This window comes from Podarcis raffonei, chromosome 1, assembly GCF_027172205.1.
Source record: "Podarcis raffonei isolate rPodRaf1 chromosome 1, rPodRaf1.pri, whole genome shotgun sequence".
NCBI classification, from domain to species: Eukaryota; Metazoa; Chordata; class Lepidosauria; order Squamata; family Lacertidae; genus Podarcis; species Podarcis raffonei.
The window spans coordinates 4596909-4616382 of NC_070602.1; the positions used below are offsets into that span (position 1 = coordinate 4596909).

The window sequence follows — 19474 nt, forward strand, 5'->3', positions numbered from 1 at the left end:
CTCATCAACTTTATTGCACTAGCCAAAGGCCATGGCATCATTCACAATGGGAACAAAAACAAAAGCGACAGTAACCATAAAAACATCAGGCACTGCAGATGCAATAAACCACAACCACGTCTCCTAAAAATTATTTGTTGCATACAATAGAATAGCAAGGTAGAATGTGCCAGCTTAAATGTCCGAATCACCTTTGCAACTGACCGCTATTTTATCTAGTTCTTTTCTCCCGATCTTCTTAGCTGCCAACGCATGTAGTGCTACTTTATAAGTTACGGAGTCATGTTTCTTTTGATGCCCAGTTTTGAGATGTCCAGCGTCAGTTTTGCAAATGAGCAGGCGAGCGACCGGCTCCAGGCCTCTGCAGGGGGAAGATGCCCTGTTTGCAGAAAGTGGCTTGAATCTCCAACTGCTTCTTGCAAACAGACTTCAAAGCTAGCATCTCCATCCCCAAGGAGGGGGTGTGTGCCTTTCCTTCCAGCGCTCATCAGCTGTTTGGCACTGGCAGACAGCTCCTTGTGGAAAGGAGCAACCAGGAGCTCACTTTATGCCCCTAGTTTTCCCCTTGCCCACACCTGAGAAATGTAAAGTATTGCACTTGGGCAAAAAAAATGAGAGGCACAAATACAAGATGGGTGACACCTGGCTTGAGAGCACTACATGTGAAAAGGATCTAGGAGTCTTGGTTGACCACAAACTTGACATGAGCCAACAGTGTGACGCGGCAGCTAAAAAAGCCAGTGCAATTCTGGGCTGCATCAATAGGAGTATAGCATCTAGATCAAGGGAAGTAATAGTGCCACTGTATTCTGCTCTGGTCAGACCTCACCTGGAGTACTGTGTCCAGTTCTGGGCACCACAGTTCAAGAAGGACACTGAGAAACTGGAACGTGTCCAGAGGAGGGCAACCAAAATGGTCAAAGGCCTGGAAACGATGCCTTATGAGGAACGGCTAAGGGAGCTGGGCATGTTTAGCCTGGAGAAGAGGAGGTTAAGGGGTGATATGATAGCCATGTTCAAATATATAAAAGGATGTCACATAGAGGAGGGAGAAAGGTTGTTTTCTGCTGCTCCAGAGAAGCGGACACGGAGCAATGGATCCAAACTACAAGAAAGAAGATTCCACCTAAACATTAGGAAGAACTTCCTGACAGTAAGAGCTGTTTGACAGTGGAATTTGCTGCCAAGGAGTGTGGTGGAGTCTCCTTCTTGGGAGGTCTTTAAGCAGAGGCTTGACAACCATATGTCAGGAGTGCTCTGATGGTGTTTCCTGCTTGGCAGGGGGTTGGACTCGATGGCCCTTGTGGTCTCTTCCAACTCTAGGATTCTATGATTCTATGATGCCTGTTCTCTGCTTTGATCTGAATAGGATTAATTCTGGGTCTCTGCACTTTGCTTCCGCAGCACAACACCTTCCAAGCAGTCTTGGCCTACAGCGATTCGGACGCCTATGCCCTCTTCCTCTACCCCGAGGATGGGGTCCAGTTCTTTGGGACACGGCCCAAAGAATCCTACAACGTCCACCTGGAGCTGCCGGCCAGAGTCGGCTTCAGCAGAGGGGACTATCAGCGCCGGGAAGGGCCATACCACAGCGTCACCAGCAGTGAGCAGTCCGTCAAGAACCTCTACCAGTAAGTAACTGGTGTGCTGTCTGGTTCTACCTCCAAGCATCTTACTGTATTTTTTCGTTCTATAAGACGCACTTTTCCCCTCCTAAAAAGTAAGGGGAACTGTGCATGCGTCTTATGGAGCGAATGCAGGCCGTGCAGCTATCCCAGAAGCCAGAACAGCAAGAGGGATTGCTGCGCGGTGAAAGCACCAATCCCTCTTGCTCTCCTGGAACACTCCCCCTGCCCTGAAGAGGCTTGGCGCAGCTATCCCAGATGCCAGAACAGCAAGAGGGATCACTGTTTTCTCTGCGCAGTGATCCCTCTTGCTGTTCTGACTTTGCTTCGCTGGAGAGGCGCTGCGCAGAGAGGGAGAGCTGCGCAGCGCCCCTTTAGTGAAGCGGGAGGATAAACGGAGACCCTTCCATTTCTCCTCCCGCTTTGCTGGAGAGGCGCTGCGCAGATTCAGGATATTTTTTTTCTTGTTGTCCTCCTCTAAAACTAGGTGCGTCTTATGGTCGGGTGTGTCTTATAGAGTGAAAAATACGGTGATTTCCTTCTGCCTTTGCAGTTTGCGGGTATGTGATATCTTTGAAGGGTTTGGCAGGGAAATTCCAGGGGAGAGCCTGGCCTTTAGGTCAGGGCTGCTTGCCCACTGAGGGGAAGGAACCAGTCCTTTTCTGCCCAAAAGGACTCCCCTTTGGAGAAAGGGTGCAGCGCTTGGCGGCGTTTTTAGTTTGGGGGAAAAGTGAATCAGAGGTGAATAACTTGGTGTCGTCCACAGTTTGGGAACCACCGCAGTGTGTAAACAAAGGAATTGGCACCGGGTGCGGAATCTGCCCTCCGCAGAACTTTGCTTTCATTGAACACATTTCTAGTGACTGAGGCTTCCCCATGTTGCAACAGCTGCAAAACAAATGATGAAAAGTCTGCAAAATTATGCACATCTGCCCAGCTCATTACAGGTTGCAGAATCCAACACTTCTGGGTGCAGAATTTGGAGAAGAGTTCTGATTTATTTGTGTTTAAAGCTTCACAGCCAAAAAGTTAGATTTGTTTTTGAACCTCTTGCACTCTGACACCAAACAAGAAGCCAGTCTGCCTTATCAGAAAGCGGAGTTGCGTTTGGATCTGGTGTCAGAAGTTGCATGCAAACTTTGTTTGTGTTAGCTGGCTGTTTCCTTAGATAATGCCATGCCTGCTGGGTGATATGTGCTGTTCTGCCCCTCTTTCCAAATTTGGGTTCAAAGAGAGGCCAGCACTGTGTGGAAAACCTGTGGGAAAACATCCTTCTCGGACGGTGATGTTGTTGCAAACCTGCTAAGGTCACTCTTTTGACTGCTGGCATCCTGCCCTTGACCGGCGTGTGTTCTTGCCATGTGGTACAAACTGGGTACAAACTGTGAACGCGAGTGGTGCTGTGGTCTAAACCACTGAGTCTCCTGGCCTGCCGATCGGAAGGTCGGCGGTTCGAATCCCTGTGACAGAGTGCACTGCCGTTGCTCTGTCGCAGCTCCTGCCAACCTAGCAGTCTGAAAGCACACCAGTGCAAGTAGATAAATAGGTACTGCTGCAGCGGGGAAAGTAAGTGGCGTTTCCCTGCGCTCTGGTTTCCGTCGCAATGTTGTGTTGTGCCAGAAGCAGTTTGGTCCTGCTGGCCACGTGACCTGGAAAGCTGTCTGTGGACAAACACCGGCTCCTTAGCCTGAAAGCAAGATGAGCGGTGCAACCCCATAGTTGCCCTTGACCGGACTTAGCCATCCAGGGGTCCTTTACCTTTACCTTTTTTTTTACAAACTGTGTCTATGTTGGATGCCCAATCTGAAGGATACCCCAGCCACTCTGGCGGCTTCCAACAAAGATCAAAAATACATCAAAATGTCACACATTAAAAACTTCCCTGAACAGGGCTGCCTTCAGATGTCTTCTAAATGTCAGGTAGTTGTTTATCTCTTTGACATCTGGTGGGAGGGCGTTCCACGGGGCGGGTGCCACTACTGAGAAGGCCCTCTGCCTGGTTCCCTGTAGCTTTGCTTCTCACAGTGAGGGAACCGCCAGAAGGCCCTCGGCGCTGGACCTCAGCATCCGGGCAGAATGATGGGGGTGGAGACGCTCCTTCAGGTATATTGGGCTGAGGCCCTTTAGGGCTTTCAAGGTCAACACCAACACTTTGAATTGTGCTCGGAAACATACTTTTATTTAAAATGCATCTCTGGGTTATTTGTGGGGCCTGCCTGGTGCTCTTGCATAGAACGCTGTGTCCTTTTATTTAAAATGCATCGCTGGGTTCTTTGTTCATTTCCCACTCCCAAATATACTCCGGCCCCCCACAAGGTCTGAGGGACAGTGGACCGCCCCCCTGCTGAAAAAGTTTGCCAACCCCTGCACTAGATGATTCTCGGGTACCTTCCAATTCTACAATTCTATGATTCTGTAATGACGTATCTGCTGAAGAACCCTGACATAAGAACATAAGGACTCTGCTGGGTCAAAGCAGTGGCCCTGCTAGTTCAATCCTGTATCTTCAAGGCTGCTAGTAAATTAAACAATTGACCATTTGTGGCCTTTTCTTGCCAGCTCAAATCTGCTTCCTAATCGCACAGCCGGTCCTCGTAAAAAGTCTCAGGGTACCAAACCCCTGATCTGGACATTTGCAGCAGAGATGCTTCACAGCAGCTTCAGCTGGCATTAGAAGGAGTTTTGGGACCGGGAGGGGGAGACGGGTATTTAGAAATTTCCTTGAAACGTGACCGACTTGAGGAGCCGGGCCTGTAAAACCGCAGCTGCCGTCTCCATTTCCCACTGTTATCAAATGCCAGCTGTTCTCTGACTTGGAGTTGGCTGACATGAGGGAAGGGGAGAGGAATGTGCGAATATCCGAGGCCTCGGAGGAGCATTCAGGGGCTGTGAAGGGAGATCTTGTTTGCTTCTAGATGCTTAGGGGACCTGCAGCCTGCCAGCTATTTTTGCGGCTCGGAATCCGCCCAGCGTTTTGCACAACTGTCGCGGAAGAAAGCTGTGGAGAATGCACACAATCGCTGCCTCCCTGGCCCTCCTCTCATTCCCAGACTGGCATCTTATCTTTGTTGTTTAGTCGTTCAGTCGTGTCCGGCTCTTTGTGACCCCCTGGACTAGAGCACGCCAGGCACTTCTATCTTCCACTGCCTCCCGCAGTTTGGTCAAACTCATGCTGGTCTCTTTGAGAACACTGTCCCACCAGCTCGTCCTCTGTCGTCCCCTTCCCCTTGTGCCCTCCATCTTTCCCAACATCAGGGTGTTTTCCAGGGAGTCTTCTCTTCTCATGAGGTGGCCAAAGTCTTGGAGCTTCAGCTTCAGAATCTGTCCTTCCAGTGAGCTCTCAGGGCTGGTTTCCTTAAGAATGGAGAGGTTTGATCTTCTTGCAGTCCATGGGACTCTCAAGAGGCTCCTCCAGCACCATAATTCAAAAGCATCAATTCTTCTGCGAACAGCCTTCTTTATGGTCCTGCTCTCACTTCCATACATCACTACTGGGAAAACCATAGATTTTACTATACGGACCTTTGTTGGCATCTTATCTACTTGGCTGCATATTTGCCACCCAGATAGGAAACCATCAGTTCTCAATTCCCTTCATTTCACCAGTTCTTCCTCGCCCAGGACCTGTGCAAAATCTTCCCTGGATTCTTTCCTGATGTAGTGCTCTATCTGGGCTCCTGAAGGACCAGGTGTGCAGCCTGGGAGTCATTTTGGGCTCACAGCTCTCCATGGAGACGCAATTTTGCGTCCAGGGCAGCTGTCTACCAGCTCCATCTGGTACACAGGATGAGACCCTCACTGACTGCGGACTGTCTGGCAAGAGTGGTGCACGCTCTAGTTATCTCACGCTTGGATTACTGCAATGCGCTCTGCGTGGGGCTACCTTTGAAGGTGACCTGGAAACTACAACTAATCCAGAATGCGGCAGCTAGACTGGTGACTGGGAGCGGCTGCCGAGACCACATAACACCAGTTTTGAAAGACCTACATTGGCTCCCAGTACGTTTCCGAGCACAATTCAAAGTGTTGGTGCTGACCTTTAAAGCCCTAAATGGCCTCAAAGGCCCAGTAGACCTGAAGGAGCGTCTCCACCCCCATCGTTCAGCCCAGACACTGAGGTCCAGCTCTGAGAAGCAAAGTTACAAGGAACCAGGCAGAGGGCCTGCTTGGTAGTAACAACAACAACAACAACAACAATAATAAGGTAAAGGGACCCCTGACCATTAGGTCCAGTCGTGGCCGACTCTGGGGTTGCGGCGCTCATCTCGCTTTATTGGCCAAGGGAGCCGGCGTACAGCTCCTGGGTCATGTGGCCAGCAGGACTAAGCCGCTTCTGGCGAACCAGAGCAGCGCACGGAAACGCCGTTTACCTTCCTGCCAGAGAGGTACCTATTCATCTACTTGCACTTTGACGTGCTTTCGACCTGCTAGGTTGGCAGGATCAGGGACCGAGCAACGGGAGCTCACCCCGTTGTGGGGATTCGAACCACCGATTTTCTGATCAGCAAGTCTTAGGCTCTGTGGTTTAACCCACAGCGCCACCCACGTCCTAATAATAATAATAATAATAATAATCTTGATATCCCAAATGTGATATCTATCTTTCCCTGAACACCTCTGGAGCACACAGCTGCTACTCGAGAGTAGCCAATGTGGCACGCTGCAGATGTCACTGGAATAAGCATCATCCCTGCTCATCGGCCAGGCTGCCTGGGGAGGTTGGACAGCCACCTGTCATGGATGTTTTAGTCCAGATTCCTGCATTGCCAGGGGTCAGACTAGATGACCCTGGCAGTTCCCTTCCAACTCTGATTCTTTGATTCTAGGTCTCGCTAACCAAGGTCCAACATGTACAGCCTTTCAACACCTTGTATTTATTACATGACATCTTAAATAATAATAATATATGTGGTGGACCCCCTGTAAAAGGGTAAAATAGTATTGGGGAATAATCCACAATGAATTGAAAAAAAGGTTTAAAAGTACTTTTTTTCCAAAAACCCCACCAAACTAGAGTCCTTTTTGTTGGGGATAATTCAGATGGAAATTGCCAGGTGTCAAAAAAGGCTATTTATGTATGCCACTACTGCGGCCCATGTTTTAGTAGTCCAAAAACAATTTAGAAGCTCACAAGGTCAAGGCTGCCAGCAACAACAGCATCTTTCAGCCATCAAACCCCGAGCAAACAGGAACCTTTCAGAATCGCTCTAGGAAGTTAATAACAAAGGAGATAGATACACCTGGCCAGGAAAGGGGAATCCTCAAATGGGGCGCCACCACCAAAAAGACCCTGTAAAATGATTAACCAATAGGAACCCAAGGGGAGGAGTTAGAGTTACAGTTGTTAAGAAGTCAGTCTGGAGTTAGAGAAGAGAGAGAGAGGATAAGTCTGTGGGTTGGGCTAGTCTGATGTGAGAGAGTGAGAGAATCTGTTAAGAGGAGTCAGTCAAACAGTTGATATAATCAGTCAGAAGGTATTAGGAAGGTATAGGCCGGTAAAGAAACTAAAGTTAAGAAACTGACAATAATATTATCTGAGAAACCTTAAACTTGTTAACGCTTATAAAACAAACTTGTTTATTTGGTTCAATTTTAATAACTGTCTGGACTCAGTGTGTACCTGAGAGTAACAGGTTGGTGGCAGCGGGGAAGCGAGCACAGTGGTGGCACAGGGATCAATAGACTGTCAGACGTCTGGGGACCCTGTGGGATCGCCACAGTTTGTTGTTGTTTAGTCGTTTAGTTGTGTCCGACTCTTTGTGACCCCCTGGGCCAGAGCACGCCAGGCACTCCTGTCTTCCACTGCCTCCCGCAGTTTGGTCAAACTCATGTTGGTAGTTTCAAGAACACTGTCCAACCATCTCGTCCTCCGTCATCCCCTTCTCCTTGTGCCCTCCCTCTTTCCCAACATCAGGGTCTTTCCCAGGGAGTCTTCTCTCCAAAGGAGTGTATGGGTTCATCTACCTTAATATTGTCTACTCTGACCGGCAGCTGCACTCCAGGGTTTCAGGCACGAGCGATTGCCAGTCTCACCTGGAGATGCTAAGGATTGAATGCAGTGCCTTCTGCATGCCAAGCAAATGTTCCGTTATTGAGCTATGACCCTTCATATAAAAGGGGGGTGGGTGGGTGGGTGGGTGGGTGGCAGTAGGTGGTAGCCTGAGGGGGATATAGTTTGGGCAAAGAAGTGGCCTGATCCAGAGTCACACAGTCAGTCTATCTTCCTCAGTATTTTATCTGTTCTTTAGTCGTGTCCGACTCCTCATGACCCCCTGGACCAGAGCACGCCAGGCACTCCTGTTTCCACTGCCTCCCGCAGTTTGGTCAAACCCATGCTGGTAGCTTCGAGAACACTGTCCAACCATCTCGTCCTCTGTCGTCCCCTTCTCCTTGTGCCCTCCATCTTTCCCAACATCAGGGTCTTTACCAGGAAATCTTCTCTTCTCATGAGGTGGCCAAAGTCTTGGAGCCTCAGCTTCAGGATCTGTCCTTCCAGTGAGCACTCAGGGCTGATTTCCTCAAGAATGGATGCGTTTGATCTTCTTGCAGTCCATGGGACTCTCAAGAGTCTCCTCCAGCACCATAATTCAAAAGCATCCATTCTTCGGCGATCAGCCTTCTTGATGGTCCAGCTCTCACTTCCATAAATCACTACTGGGAAAACCATGGCTTTAACTATATGGACCTTTGTTGGCAAGGTGATGTCTCTGCTTTTTAAGATGCTGTCTAGGTTTGTCATTGCTTTTCTCCCAAGAAGCAGGTGTCTTTTAATTTCGTGGCTGCTGTCACCATCTGCAGTGATCATGGAGCCCAAGAAAGTCAAATCTCTCACTGCCTCCATTTCTTCCCCTTCTATTTGCCAGGAGGTGATGGGACAGTAATCTAGTCCAATTCCATGCAATGCAGGAATCTCAACTAGAGAATCCACAACAGATGTGCATCCTATTCCATTACTGATCCCAGAAAAGTAGGCATTGCCTTCTGCCATGTGCTGTTGCTGTTTAGGAACTACATGCATATTTTTGATGCTACTTGGGGTATTGAAGGAGCAAGAGAATTTGAGCTCTGCCAAGCTGAGCTCTGAAGAGCAAATTCCCCCATGATCTGGATCTGCATTGCCTCGGTCCTTTGATCATGTGGCCAACCCAGATCCCATCGCTGCTTCCCAGCTCCTCTCCAGCAGAGCTGTTTCTGCTGTTTGCAATTAGTAACATGATCCAAGCAACCCATCTGACACGGATATCCAGACTTTGCCAGTGTGGGATGGAGCCGGACCGCATTGTTTTCGCTCGTCCACGGGGATGTCGCCAAGGCAATTACACGCGCCGAGATTCCTCGTTCCCGAGCCCCAAAGGGATTCGTCGGTTGTCATAAAATCCCCCTTTCCTCCGAATCATGCTTTACTAGACCGTAAGCCCAGCGGGTAAGGCTGCCTCTCAGTTTTGCCCCCCCGGCCCAAATCTTCAGGCACAGCGTGAATGTTGAACTAATGTCAAGTCAAAGTCTGTATGCTCCTGGTTGGCTCACTGTCATGGATTTTTCAGCCGAGATTCCTGCATTGCAGAGGGTTGGGCTAGATGACCCCTGGGTGTCCCTTTCAACTCTACAGTTCCAAGAATCTATATGAATACCAGTTTCTGAAGAGGAGCAGCAGCAGGAAAGGGCTGTTGCCTCTCAGGTCCTGCTTGCAGGCTTCCCAGGGGACCTGCTCAGCCCCACTGGTCTTGTTGCATGAATTCACACCCTTCCTGTTGAAGATTTTATTTTATTTTATTTTATTATTTTATTTAAGGCGGTTGTCAATCAGTAGCCATTGGGCTTTCACCCTACTTCCTCAGGGCTGGAGAAAGATCTTTAGAGGCCCTAAGCGCTGGAAAGATTTTGGTGCCTCCATATATATATCTTATTCAAAATATTTGTTGTTGTTGTTGTTGTTTAGTCGTCTTAGTCGTGTTCGACTCTCCGTGACCCCATGGACCAGAGCATGCCGTGGAGATTCTCACTTTCTTCTCAAAGCTACTCCTTTTTTACATCCATGGAGTTTTCTTGGCAAAATACTGGAGTGGTTTGCCAGTTTCTTCTCCAGGTGGATCACATTTAATCTAAACTCCCGGCTATGGCCTGTCCGTCTTGGGTGGCCCTGACCGGCATAGGTCATAGCTTCTCTGAGTTATTCAAGCCCCTTCGCCACGACAAGGCAGTGATCCATGAAGGGGATTCAAAATATAGGTAAAGGTAAAGGACCCCTGGACAGTTAAGTCCAGTCAAAGGTGACTCTGGGTTCCGGCGCTCATCTCGCTTTCAGGCTGAGGGATCTGGCATTTGTCCACAGACAGCTTTCCTTGTCATGTGGCCAGCAGGACTAAACTGCTTCTGGTGCAATGGAACACCGTGACGGAAACCAGAGCGCACGGAAACGCCGTTTACCTTCCCACTGCAGTGGTACCTATTTATCTACTTGCGCTGGTGTTCTTTCGAACTGCTAGGTTGGCAGGAGCTGGGACGGAGCAGTGGGAGCTCACCCTGTCCCGGGGATTCAAACCGCCGACCTTCTGATCAGCAAGCTCAAGAGGCACAGTGGATTAGACCACAGTGCCACCTGTGTCCCCATTCAAAATATACACAATAATAAAACATAAAATATTTTTTGTTTATCAAAATGAAGAAAAACCTACAGTAAGATGGAAAATAAAGTTTCTTTTTGTATACTTCCTCTTTATTTGTATTTGAGATTTTTTTCTCCTGCTTCTTCTAATTGCAAAGTCTTTGAGGTGCCTGAGGTGCCTGCATTGCAGAGGGTTGGGATAGAGGACCACTGGTGGGCCCTCTTTGACTCTACAATTCTTTGATTCTATGATCAGATTCTCAAAACAAATCTTATGTAACACACCTGCTTCTGTACTTCAGATAAGGCTCCCAGTCTGCCTTGTTGCATAGCTGCTCTGTGGGGATTTTTTTTTTTTGCACTTTATTTATTTATTATTAATGTTCCAATACATATATGAAATCTTTACATATTGATACATATACATTATATTCGTAAATTCACTTTTTCACATTTCATTATGTACCAACATTTATCCATTTCTTATTTCTTGCACTGTGTCTTCCCTTCACCCGTGTGTGACTTCCTTGTTATTATTTTGTAACTTTATTATTGAGATGGTAATTTTGTATCTTAATAATTAAACATTCAATCCTATATACAGTCATACCTCGGGCTGAATGTGCTTTGGGATGAGCGCATTCGAGTTGCGCTCCGCGGCAACCCGGAAGTAACGGAGCGCATTGCTTCTGGGTCTCGCTGCTTGTGCAGGCGCAGGCGCTCAAAATGACATCACGAGCATGCGCAGAAGCGTCGAAACGTGACCTGCACATGTGCAGATGCGCCGACACGGGTTACGTTTGCTTCTAGATGCGAACGGGGCTCCGGAACAGATCCCGTTCACATCTAGAGGTACCACTGTATTTGCTTAGCTTAGTTTAGTTTAGCTTAGCTTAGCTTAGCTTAGTTTAGCTCAATTTTTAACTTAACTTTGTGAAATCAGTCTATGCATATCAATAAATTCTTGTTGGAGCATCTTTTGGTCATGTATTCTTCTACACATTCCCATTCATGTTTGAGATTTTGATTAGATTGCATTTCTAACTGTTGACGTCATTTTTGCTAATTCAATCATTTCAAAAAAATTATTTTGCCAGTCTTTCAATGTTGGTACTTCTTCTGATTTCCTCTGTGGGGATTTTAAATATCCTTCAACTGCAAAAACAAACTTACAGCTGAGCGATTAGTTGAGGTTAAAAATCCGGCACTGGGAAATTTCTGTGGTGCACCCCTCCGTTCTCCCTTGATGTCCTAACGGTTAATCCAGCCCTGTTCTTCCTCCTTCCTTTAGGCTGAGCAACATGGGCATCCCTGGCATCTGGGCATTCCACATTGGCAGTGCCACCCAGCTGGGCAACGTGGTCCCTGCCTCGCTCGGCGGGCTCCCCGCTGCTCCCCCGGAACTCCCCGAGACCAGCTCCACCGGCCACAACTTCCTGGAGCCGGAATACCCTGACCCCAACCTCGACTACGCGGATCCCTTCTACGACGACAGCGAAGATGATTTCGAATACCTGCCTGTGGTGCCCACCGGGCAGCCGCTTGGACCGGGACCCAGTGCCTCGTCGAACGCCGATGCACAGGTCGACTACAGCGAGCCAAGGCACTCGGGCGCCAGCCTGGACTCAGAACTGGAGCCCACCTCGCTCTACTCGGCACCCAGCAGCCTCCCTCCGTACCCCGAACTGGATTCAGCCCTCCTATACCTGTCGGAGCAACTGACGCCACCTTCTGTAGTAGAAGAAAATGCGAGGACCCCGTCCCTGCCGCCTGTGTACGAGAGCCCGATCGAGGCCGTCACGGCTGTTCTGCTGAGGCGCCATGGAGACGGTGGCAGCCTATCCCCGCAGGAAGAAGATACGAGTGACCCTTCGGACCCGGACATCTTCCCAGACTACCCGGAGGGCGAAGTTATTCTCGAAAGCTTCCCAGACACCCCTCCTTTCAGCCACAGGAGACGGGTTGTTGGTGTGGACGAGGACCTCCCCTTTGACCCAGACGGTAAGTTCCTGAGAACATCTCCCTACACCAAACCTCAGTCTCTGAAACGGGAGATTCTTAGGCAACAGAATTAATTGCATATGCAATAAGTCGAGTTTCATTAATAAGCCTTTGGCTGATTATTCTTCTAGAGCCTTTTAAATGTGTTTGTGGGAGGGGGGAATTATTGCTCTGTTGGTTTTGTTTTCGCCATTTATTTCTGCTTCCGTCTTGCATTTTTTGTCGTGTGAACTGCCCAGAGATCTTTTGATGAAGGGCAGAATATAAATGGATTAAATAAATATATGAAATCAAATAATGATGCACATGGAGAAAACGGGCAGAGGAAAGTTTCTCTTCCTCTCTCCTAATAATAATACAGTGGTACCTCGGGTTACATATGCTTCAGGTTACATACGCTTCAGGTTACATACTCCGCTAACCCAGAAATAGTACCTCGGGGTAAGAACTTTGCTTCAGGATGAGAACAGAAATCGGGCTCCGGTGGCGTGGCAGCAACAGGAGGCCCCATTAGCTAAAGTGGTGCTTCAGGTTAAGAACAGTTTCAGGTTAAGAATGGACCTCTAGAACGAATTAAGCACCTAACCCAAGCTACCACTGTAGTAATAATAATAATAATAATAATAATAATAATAATAATAATAATAATAATAAATTTTATTTATACCCTGCCCGGGCTCAGGGCAGCTAACACCAGTAAAATTACAATAAAAACATAATAGGGGGGGGGGGAACAATTTAAAATACAGGTTAAAATACAATTTAAAATGCAGCCTCATTTTAAAAGTAGCCCATAGATCAAAACCATAAGGGGAGGGAAACATAAGGGTCAGACTGAGTCCAAACCAAAGGCCAGGCGGAACAGCTCCATCTTGCAGGCCCTGCGGAAAGATGTCAAGTCCCACAGGGCCCTAGTCTCTTGTGACAGAGCGTTCCACCAAGTCAGGGCCAGTACTGAAAAGGCCCTAGACCTAGTCGAGACCAAGCTAACCACCTCATGACTTGGGACCTCCAAAATGTTGTCATTTGTGGACCTTAAGGTCCTCCACGGGGCATACCAGGAGAGGCGGTCCCGTAGGTACGAGAATCCTAGGCCGTGAAGGGCTTTAAAGGTCAAAAACAGCACCTTAAACCTGACCCTGTACTCCACCAGGAGCCAGTGCAGTTGGTAAAGCACTGGCTGAATGTGCTCCCGCGGTGAGGACCCCGTAAGGAGTCTCGCCGCGGCATTCTGCACCCGCTGGAGTTTCTGGGTCAGCTTCAAGGGCAGCGCCACGTAGAGCGAGTTGCAATAATCGAGCCAGGAGGTGACCGTCACGTGGATCACTGAGGCCAAATCAGGGCAAGAAAGGGAAGGGACCAACTGCTTGATACGGCGGAGATGGAGAAATGCCACCTTTGCTGTGGCTGCAACCTGCATCTCCATGGAAAGGGAGGCATTGAAGGTTACACCCAAACTCTTGACAGAAGGCGCTAACACTAGAATTCGTGGACATCCAGGGTAGCTGAAGGTTGGGAGATTTGTTGTTGTTGTTTAGTCATTTAGTCGTGTCCGACTCTTCGTGACCCCCTGGATCAGAGCACGTCAGGCACTCCTGTCTTCCACTGCCTCCAGCAGTTTGGTCAAACTCATGCTGGTAGCTTCAAGAACACTGTCCCACCATCTCGTCCTCTGTCGTCCCCTTCTCCTTGTGCCCTCCATCTTTCCCAACATCAGGGTCTTTTCCAGGGAGTCTTCTCTTCTCATGAGGTGGCCAAAGTCTTGGAGCCTCAGCTTCAAGAGCTGTCCTTCCAGTGAGCACTCAGGGCTGATTTCCTTCAGAATGGAGAGGTTGGATCTTCTTGCAGTCCATGGGACTCTCAAGAGTCTCCTCCAACACCAGAATTTAAAAGCATCCATTCTTCGGTGATCAGCCTTCTTTATGGTCTAGCTCTCTTTAGGATGGGTAAAAAGGAGGAATTTTCCCCGCCACACATCGTGGAACTGTGGAACTCATTTCCCCAGGAGGCAGTTATGGTAATCAACCTAAGTGGATTGGACACATTCATGGTGTAGAGGGCTATTGATGGCTACTGGCCAGAATGGCTGTGTTCTGTCTCCACAGCTGGAAGCATCAGTGCTTCTGAAATATCAGTTGCTGAAAACTGCAGAAGGGGAAGAGGGTTCTTGTGTTCGAATCCTGTTTGAGAGTTTCCCACAGACATCTGGAGGCGGGCGGGTGTGGAGGACTCCCTGGTCCTGAATAGGGTAACTGTGCCCCTGAAGGACCAGGTGTACAGCCTGGGAGTCATTTTGGACTCACAGCTGTCCATGGAGGCGCAGGTTAATTCTGTATCCAGGGCAGCTGTCTATCAGCTCCATCTGGTACGCAGGATGAGACCCTACCTGCCCACAGATTGTCTTGCCAGAGTGCTGCATGCTCTGGTTATCTCCCGCTTGGACTACTGCAATGCGCTCTCTGTGGGGCTACCTTTGAAGGTGACCCAGAAACTACAACTAATCCAGAATGCGGCAGCTAGACTGGTGACTGGGGGCAGCCGCCGGGTCCACATAACACCAGTCTTGAAAGACCTACACTGGCTCCCAGTACGTTTTCGAGCACAATTCTAAGTGTTGGTGCTGACCTTGAAAGCCCTAAACGGCCTCAGCCCAGTCTTCCTGAATGAGCTTCTCCACCCCCATTGTTCTGCCCGGACACTGAGGTCAAGCGCCGAGGGCCTTCTGGCGGTTCCCTCATTGCGAGAAGCCAAGTTACAGGGAACCAGGCAGAGGGCCTTCTCGGTAGTGGCACCCACCCTGTGGGTGCCCTCCTATCAGATGTCAAAGAAATGAATAACTACCTGACTTTTAGAAGACATCTGAAGGCAGCTCTGGTTAGGGAAGCTTTTAATGTTTAATAGGTTATTGTATTTTAATATTCTGTTGGAAGCTGCCCAGAGTGGCTGGGGAAACCCAGCCAGATGGGCGGGGTATAAATAATAAATTATTATTATTATTATTATTATTATTATTATTATTATTACTATTATTATTATTATTATTATTATCTGGTTGGCCACTGGGAGACCAGGATGCTGGACTTATATGGGCCATTGGCTGAACCCAGCAGCCTTTTCTGATGTTCTCCCGAGGCATGAGCTCCTCTAGTCCTGAGACAGGGGACGAGTTTGCAGAAGAGTGTGTGCATTTGAGAGGGACAACGATAGATAGAGAGGCAGAGAGAATCGCCAAATGCCGCCCTTCGTTGTTTTTGAGGCAGGGTGTGCATTAGAGACGGCTGTTAGCCTGCCATGACAGCTGGCCCTTCAGGGATCTCTTCCAGACCAACTTGCGGATATTTAGATTGTTGTCTCTCAAGAGCTGCGGTGCGAAGAATTAAGAAGCCATTAGTGGTCGTAGGGAACCCGGCGGTCACAGCCCTCCTCCATCCGCACGAAACGGGATATCCCACAGCTGAGGGATGTCAGCTGAGGCAGCTGTGTATCTGCCCAGACCTGATGGTGCGATTGGGGTGGTGCGCAGAGATGTGGGCAAGAGGAAGGCAGATCTGCGTCAGGGACTGTGCTGGTCCCGGGGGCTAACCGAGAGGCGAGGTCCGAGTCCAGTCCGAGGTCGAGGGTGCGGTATGGAGGCAGTCTGTAAAAGCTGAAGCTGGGTCCAAGGCAGGGAGTCGGGTGAGGTCAGGAGCTCCGGCAGGACAGAGTTCAGGCAGGAACTAGCAACCAACAATGTTGCTCCCGCAACCTGGGCCTGGGGCTGGCTGGCTTTTATCTGTCCCGAGGCATATTGCGGCCCCGGTCCACAGGTGTCTTACCTCTCCTGGCCTGGAGGCGACCACTCCTCCTGCAGGAACTTACTTCCCTCTGCCTCTCTGCCCTGAGCCTCTGCAGCTCCGGAGAGGCTGGAGGGTGACCGGACCCAGAGGCAACCTCAGCTTCCCCTGACGGGGCTGAGAGTAGAGCACCTGCAGGCAATGGGTCCTCCATCACCTCAGGATCCAGAGCAGACTCAGCTGGTGCCTGCACCTGAGGATCCAGCACAGGTGAGGACCCTTCAGGCTCAAGCCCCAGCCCCGGCTCAGCTGGTTCTGGAGGCGGGGAATCCTGTGCAGGCTGGGATTCCTCAGGTTCAGCCTCCGAGTTCGAATCCCAGGCCATCACAGGGACCCTTCGCTAAATGGTCTTGGGGATGGTGGGAGGTGCAGTGCAGCAACGTCTGGGCGTTCAGAGATGCCCCTTCTCTGATCCGCAAAGGTGAGCGCGGGAAGCCAGGGGCTCGGCGGAGGTTTTTCAACCCTGGAAGCTCTGAGTTGTGTCAACGAAGTTGAATGCCAACTGAGGCGTGAGTAGCAGAGGCTGGTGAACGAGAACCGCTTTTTCTAAGATCATTAAAAAAACAAAAAAAGGACAGCATTGTCCTCAGGTGGTGGCATGTAGGTCCGTGTGAAAATGGGAGCTTAAGGAGCTGTCTTATTATTGGCCGTAATTGTAGAACTGTCGTCTTGGAAGGGACCCGAGGATCATCTAGACCAACCCCCTGCAATGCTGGAGTCTCAGCTAAAGCATCCATGACAGATGGCTGCCCAACCTCTGCTTAAAGCCACCATTCCATTGTTGAACAGCTCTTAGCATCAGAAAGTTCTTCCTAATGTTTAATTGGAATCTCCTTCTTTGTCATTTGAACCCATTGGATCAGGTTGTACCCTTTGGAGCCACAGAAAACAAGCTTGCTCCATCTTCCATGAGACAGCCCTCCAGATATTGGAAGGTGGCCATCGTATCGATTCCCTGATACCTCCTTCTCATTCCCAATTCCCTACCTTCAGGGCAGGCTCACAAGGAATGGGAAACTGTACACTAGGGTTACCAGATGTCCCCGTTTCCCAGGGACAGTCCCCGGATTTGCAAATAAGTCCCCGGACAAATTCCATCCCTGGAATGTCCCCGGATTTGATCTAATGTCCCCGGGAAACGCAGTGGCGGCAGTCTCAGCAGCCCGGAGCAGTTGGCTCTGGCTGCCTTCAGGAGCTGTGGCCTTTTTTTTTTTTAACGTTCTTATGTCACATATGTATACATTATCATATTACATTATAGGGCATATTCTAATATAATTTCCAACATGTATACAAAGTTTATATGCCAAATTTATGTACCTAAAGAAAGAAAAACAAAGAAAAAACAAAGCCATTTCAAAATAATATTTGTACCAACACTACGGACTTCCTGTCAATCTCGTTGTATATTCTTTTTTTTACAAATGAATGTTCTCTTATTATTGTATATTTCTTTACATTTTATCTAATATGTTCCTATATCAATATGTATTAGATAATACATCGTTTCTCAACTCAATTTCTCTCCAACGTCAATCGAATGCTAGCATAGATAGCGAACCTTTACTATATTTTTGAAGATATATATCTTATATCTACCCCATTTTTCCATAATTTTTTGTTTTGAATTGCCTCTCAATCCCCCTGGAATTGACAAATAACCAGCTGTGGGTCTCCTAGCAAAGCTTCCTTATATTCAGTGGGGGAAAGTGCCTCAAATGCAAAAATATTTGGAATTGGTTCAAGGTACCTGCTCCCACTTCTGGAGAACACAGTGGTCAGTTGGGAATGTAGCTTAATGCGGACATAGAATCGTAGAATTGTAGAATTGAGAGGAATACCAAGGGTCATCTAGTCCAACCCCCTGAAATGCAGCAATCTCAACTGAAGCATCCCTGAGAGATGGCCACCCAACCTCTGCTTAGAAACCTCCAAGGAAGGAGAGTCCACAACCTCCCAAGGGAGACCATCCCACTATCATGGCTCCTACTGTCAGAAAGTTCTTTGTCATGTTTAGTCAGAATCTCCTTTCTCATAACTTGAAGCCATTGGTTCGGGTCCTACTCTCCAGATCAGGAGAAAACAAGCTTGTTCCATTCTTCCATGGGACAGCCCTTGAGATATTTGAAGATGGTTCTCATATCTCCTCTTCTCCAGGCTACGCATACCTCAACTGTTCCTCATAAGGCTTGGTTTCCTGACCCTTGATCGTCTGGTCGCTCTCTTCACACTTCCCAGCTTAGAATAGCATTAGCTTGTTTCGCCGCTGCATCACACTATTGACTCATGTTGCAACCTGGCTGTCATTACCTGGGACCCAGGTGAATGTCATGACTTAAGACTCACTGGAGTCAACAGAGCAGGGAGACATTTCTGAGCATACATTGCTCTCGTACATTGCTTTCACAGCACTAATATTTCTGCTTTGAATCAGTTTCTACTGAACATTAGCTTACTTCTTTGGCGATCCCTCGTAGTTGAGTAAGATTGTCTTCCATAAACACGGTTTTAGCAATGAGTCCATAAGTGACTATGGAGGCCAATTCTGGATCCACACGTCCTTCCACAGTGGAGACATTGGTTTCCGGGTGGGAGTTGATCACGGTGTGTATTTGCCAAGCGTGCCTTCCTCTTGGCACGTTTCTCCCTTGCGTCCTGAGTTCGAGTGTCTTCAAAGCCCATGACCTTTCCACTGTTGAAACTCTTTCGTTGGAACGACCTTTGGGGCCCCCTCCATCTCTGCAACTATATTATTCTGAGTTGTTTAGGACTTTGTCAATTAACACAAGAACATTGGGCCGGGAGCAAATTGTACCCTAGTGCTGGGCTAGGTGGACCAATATTCAGCATCGTCAAATGTCCTGTGGAGGCCGGGTGAGATTCTCCCCCCCCACCCCTTTTTTATTTTTTTATTTGGTTTTTCAGATAGAAATTATACAGTCACCTACCCAACATACAGCATAAAAGCAAGATTCTAAGGAATCTCTTGGACCTCCCCTTTGTGGGTTCTGCTGTTAATCATTCCCTCCTGCATCTTTTATAATAACCCAACTATTTAATAATAATAATAATAATAATAATAATTAATAATAATAAATAATTTATTTGTACCCTGCCCATCTGGCTGGGTTTCCCCAGCTGCTCTAGGCGGCTTCCAACAAAGATCAAAAGTACATGTCACACATTAAAAACTTCCCTCAACAGGGCTGCCTTCAGATGTCTTCTAAATGTCAGGTAGTTGTTTATCTCTTTGACATCTGCTGGGAGGGCGTTCCACAGGGCGGGCGCCACTACCGAGAAGGCCCTCTGCCTGGTTCCCTGTAGCTTTGCTTCTCGCAATGAGGGAACCGCCAGAAGGCCCTCGGTGCTGGACCTCAGTGTCCAGGTAGAACGATGGGGGTGGAGACGCT

At 48.6% G+C, this 19474-nt stretch overlaps 1 protein-coding gene across 1 annotated transcript in view; it reads left to right on the forward strand.

The window, feature by feature from the left end:
• Window positions 1-19474, forward strand: part of NID2 (nidogen 2) — an 83445-nt gene that overhangs the window by 12543 nt on the left and 51428 nt on the right. The window contains exons 3-4 of the mRNA XM_053365441.1: window positions 1405-1631; window positions 11522-12231. Coding sequence (XP_053221416.1) covers window positions 1405-1631; window positions 11522-12231 — 937 coding nt within the window. The remainder of the gene's footprint in view (window positions 1-1404; window positions 1632-11521; window positions 12232-19474) is intronic.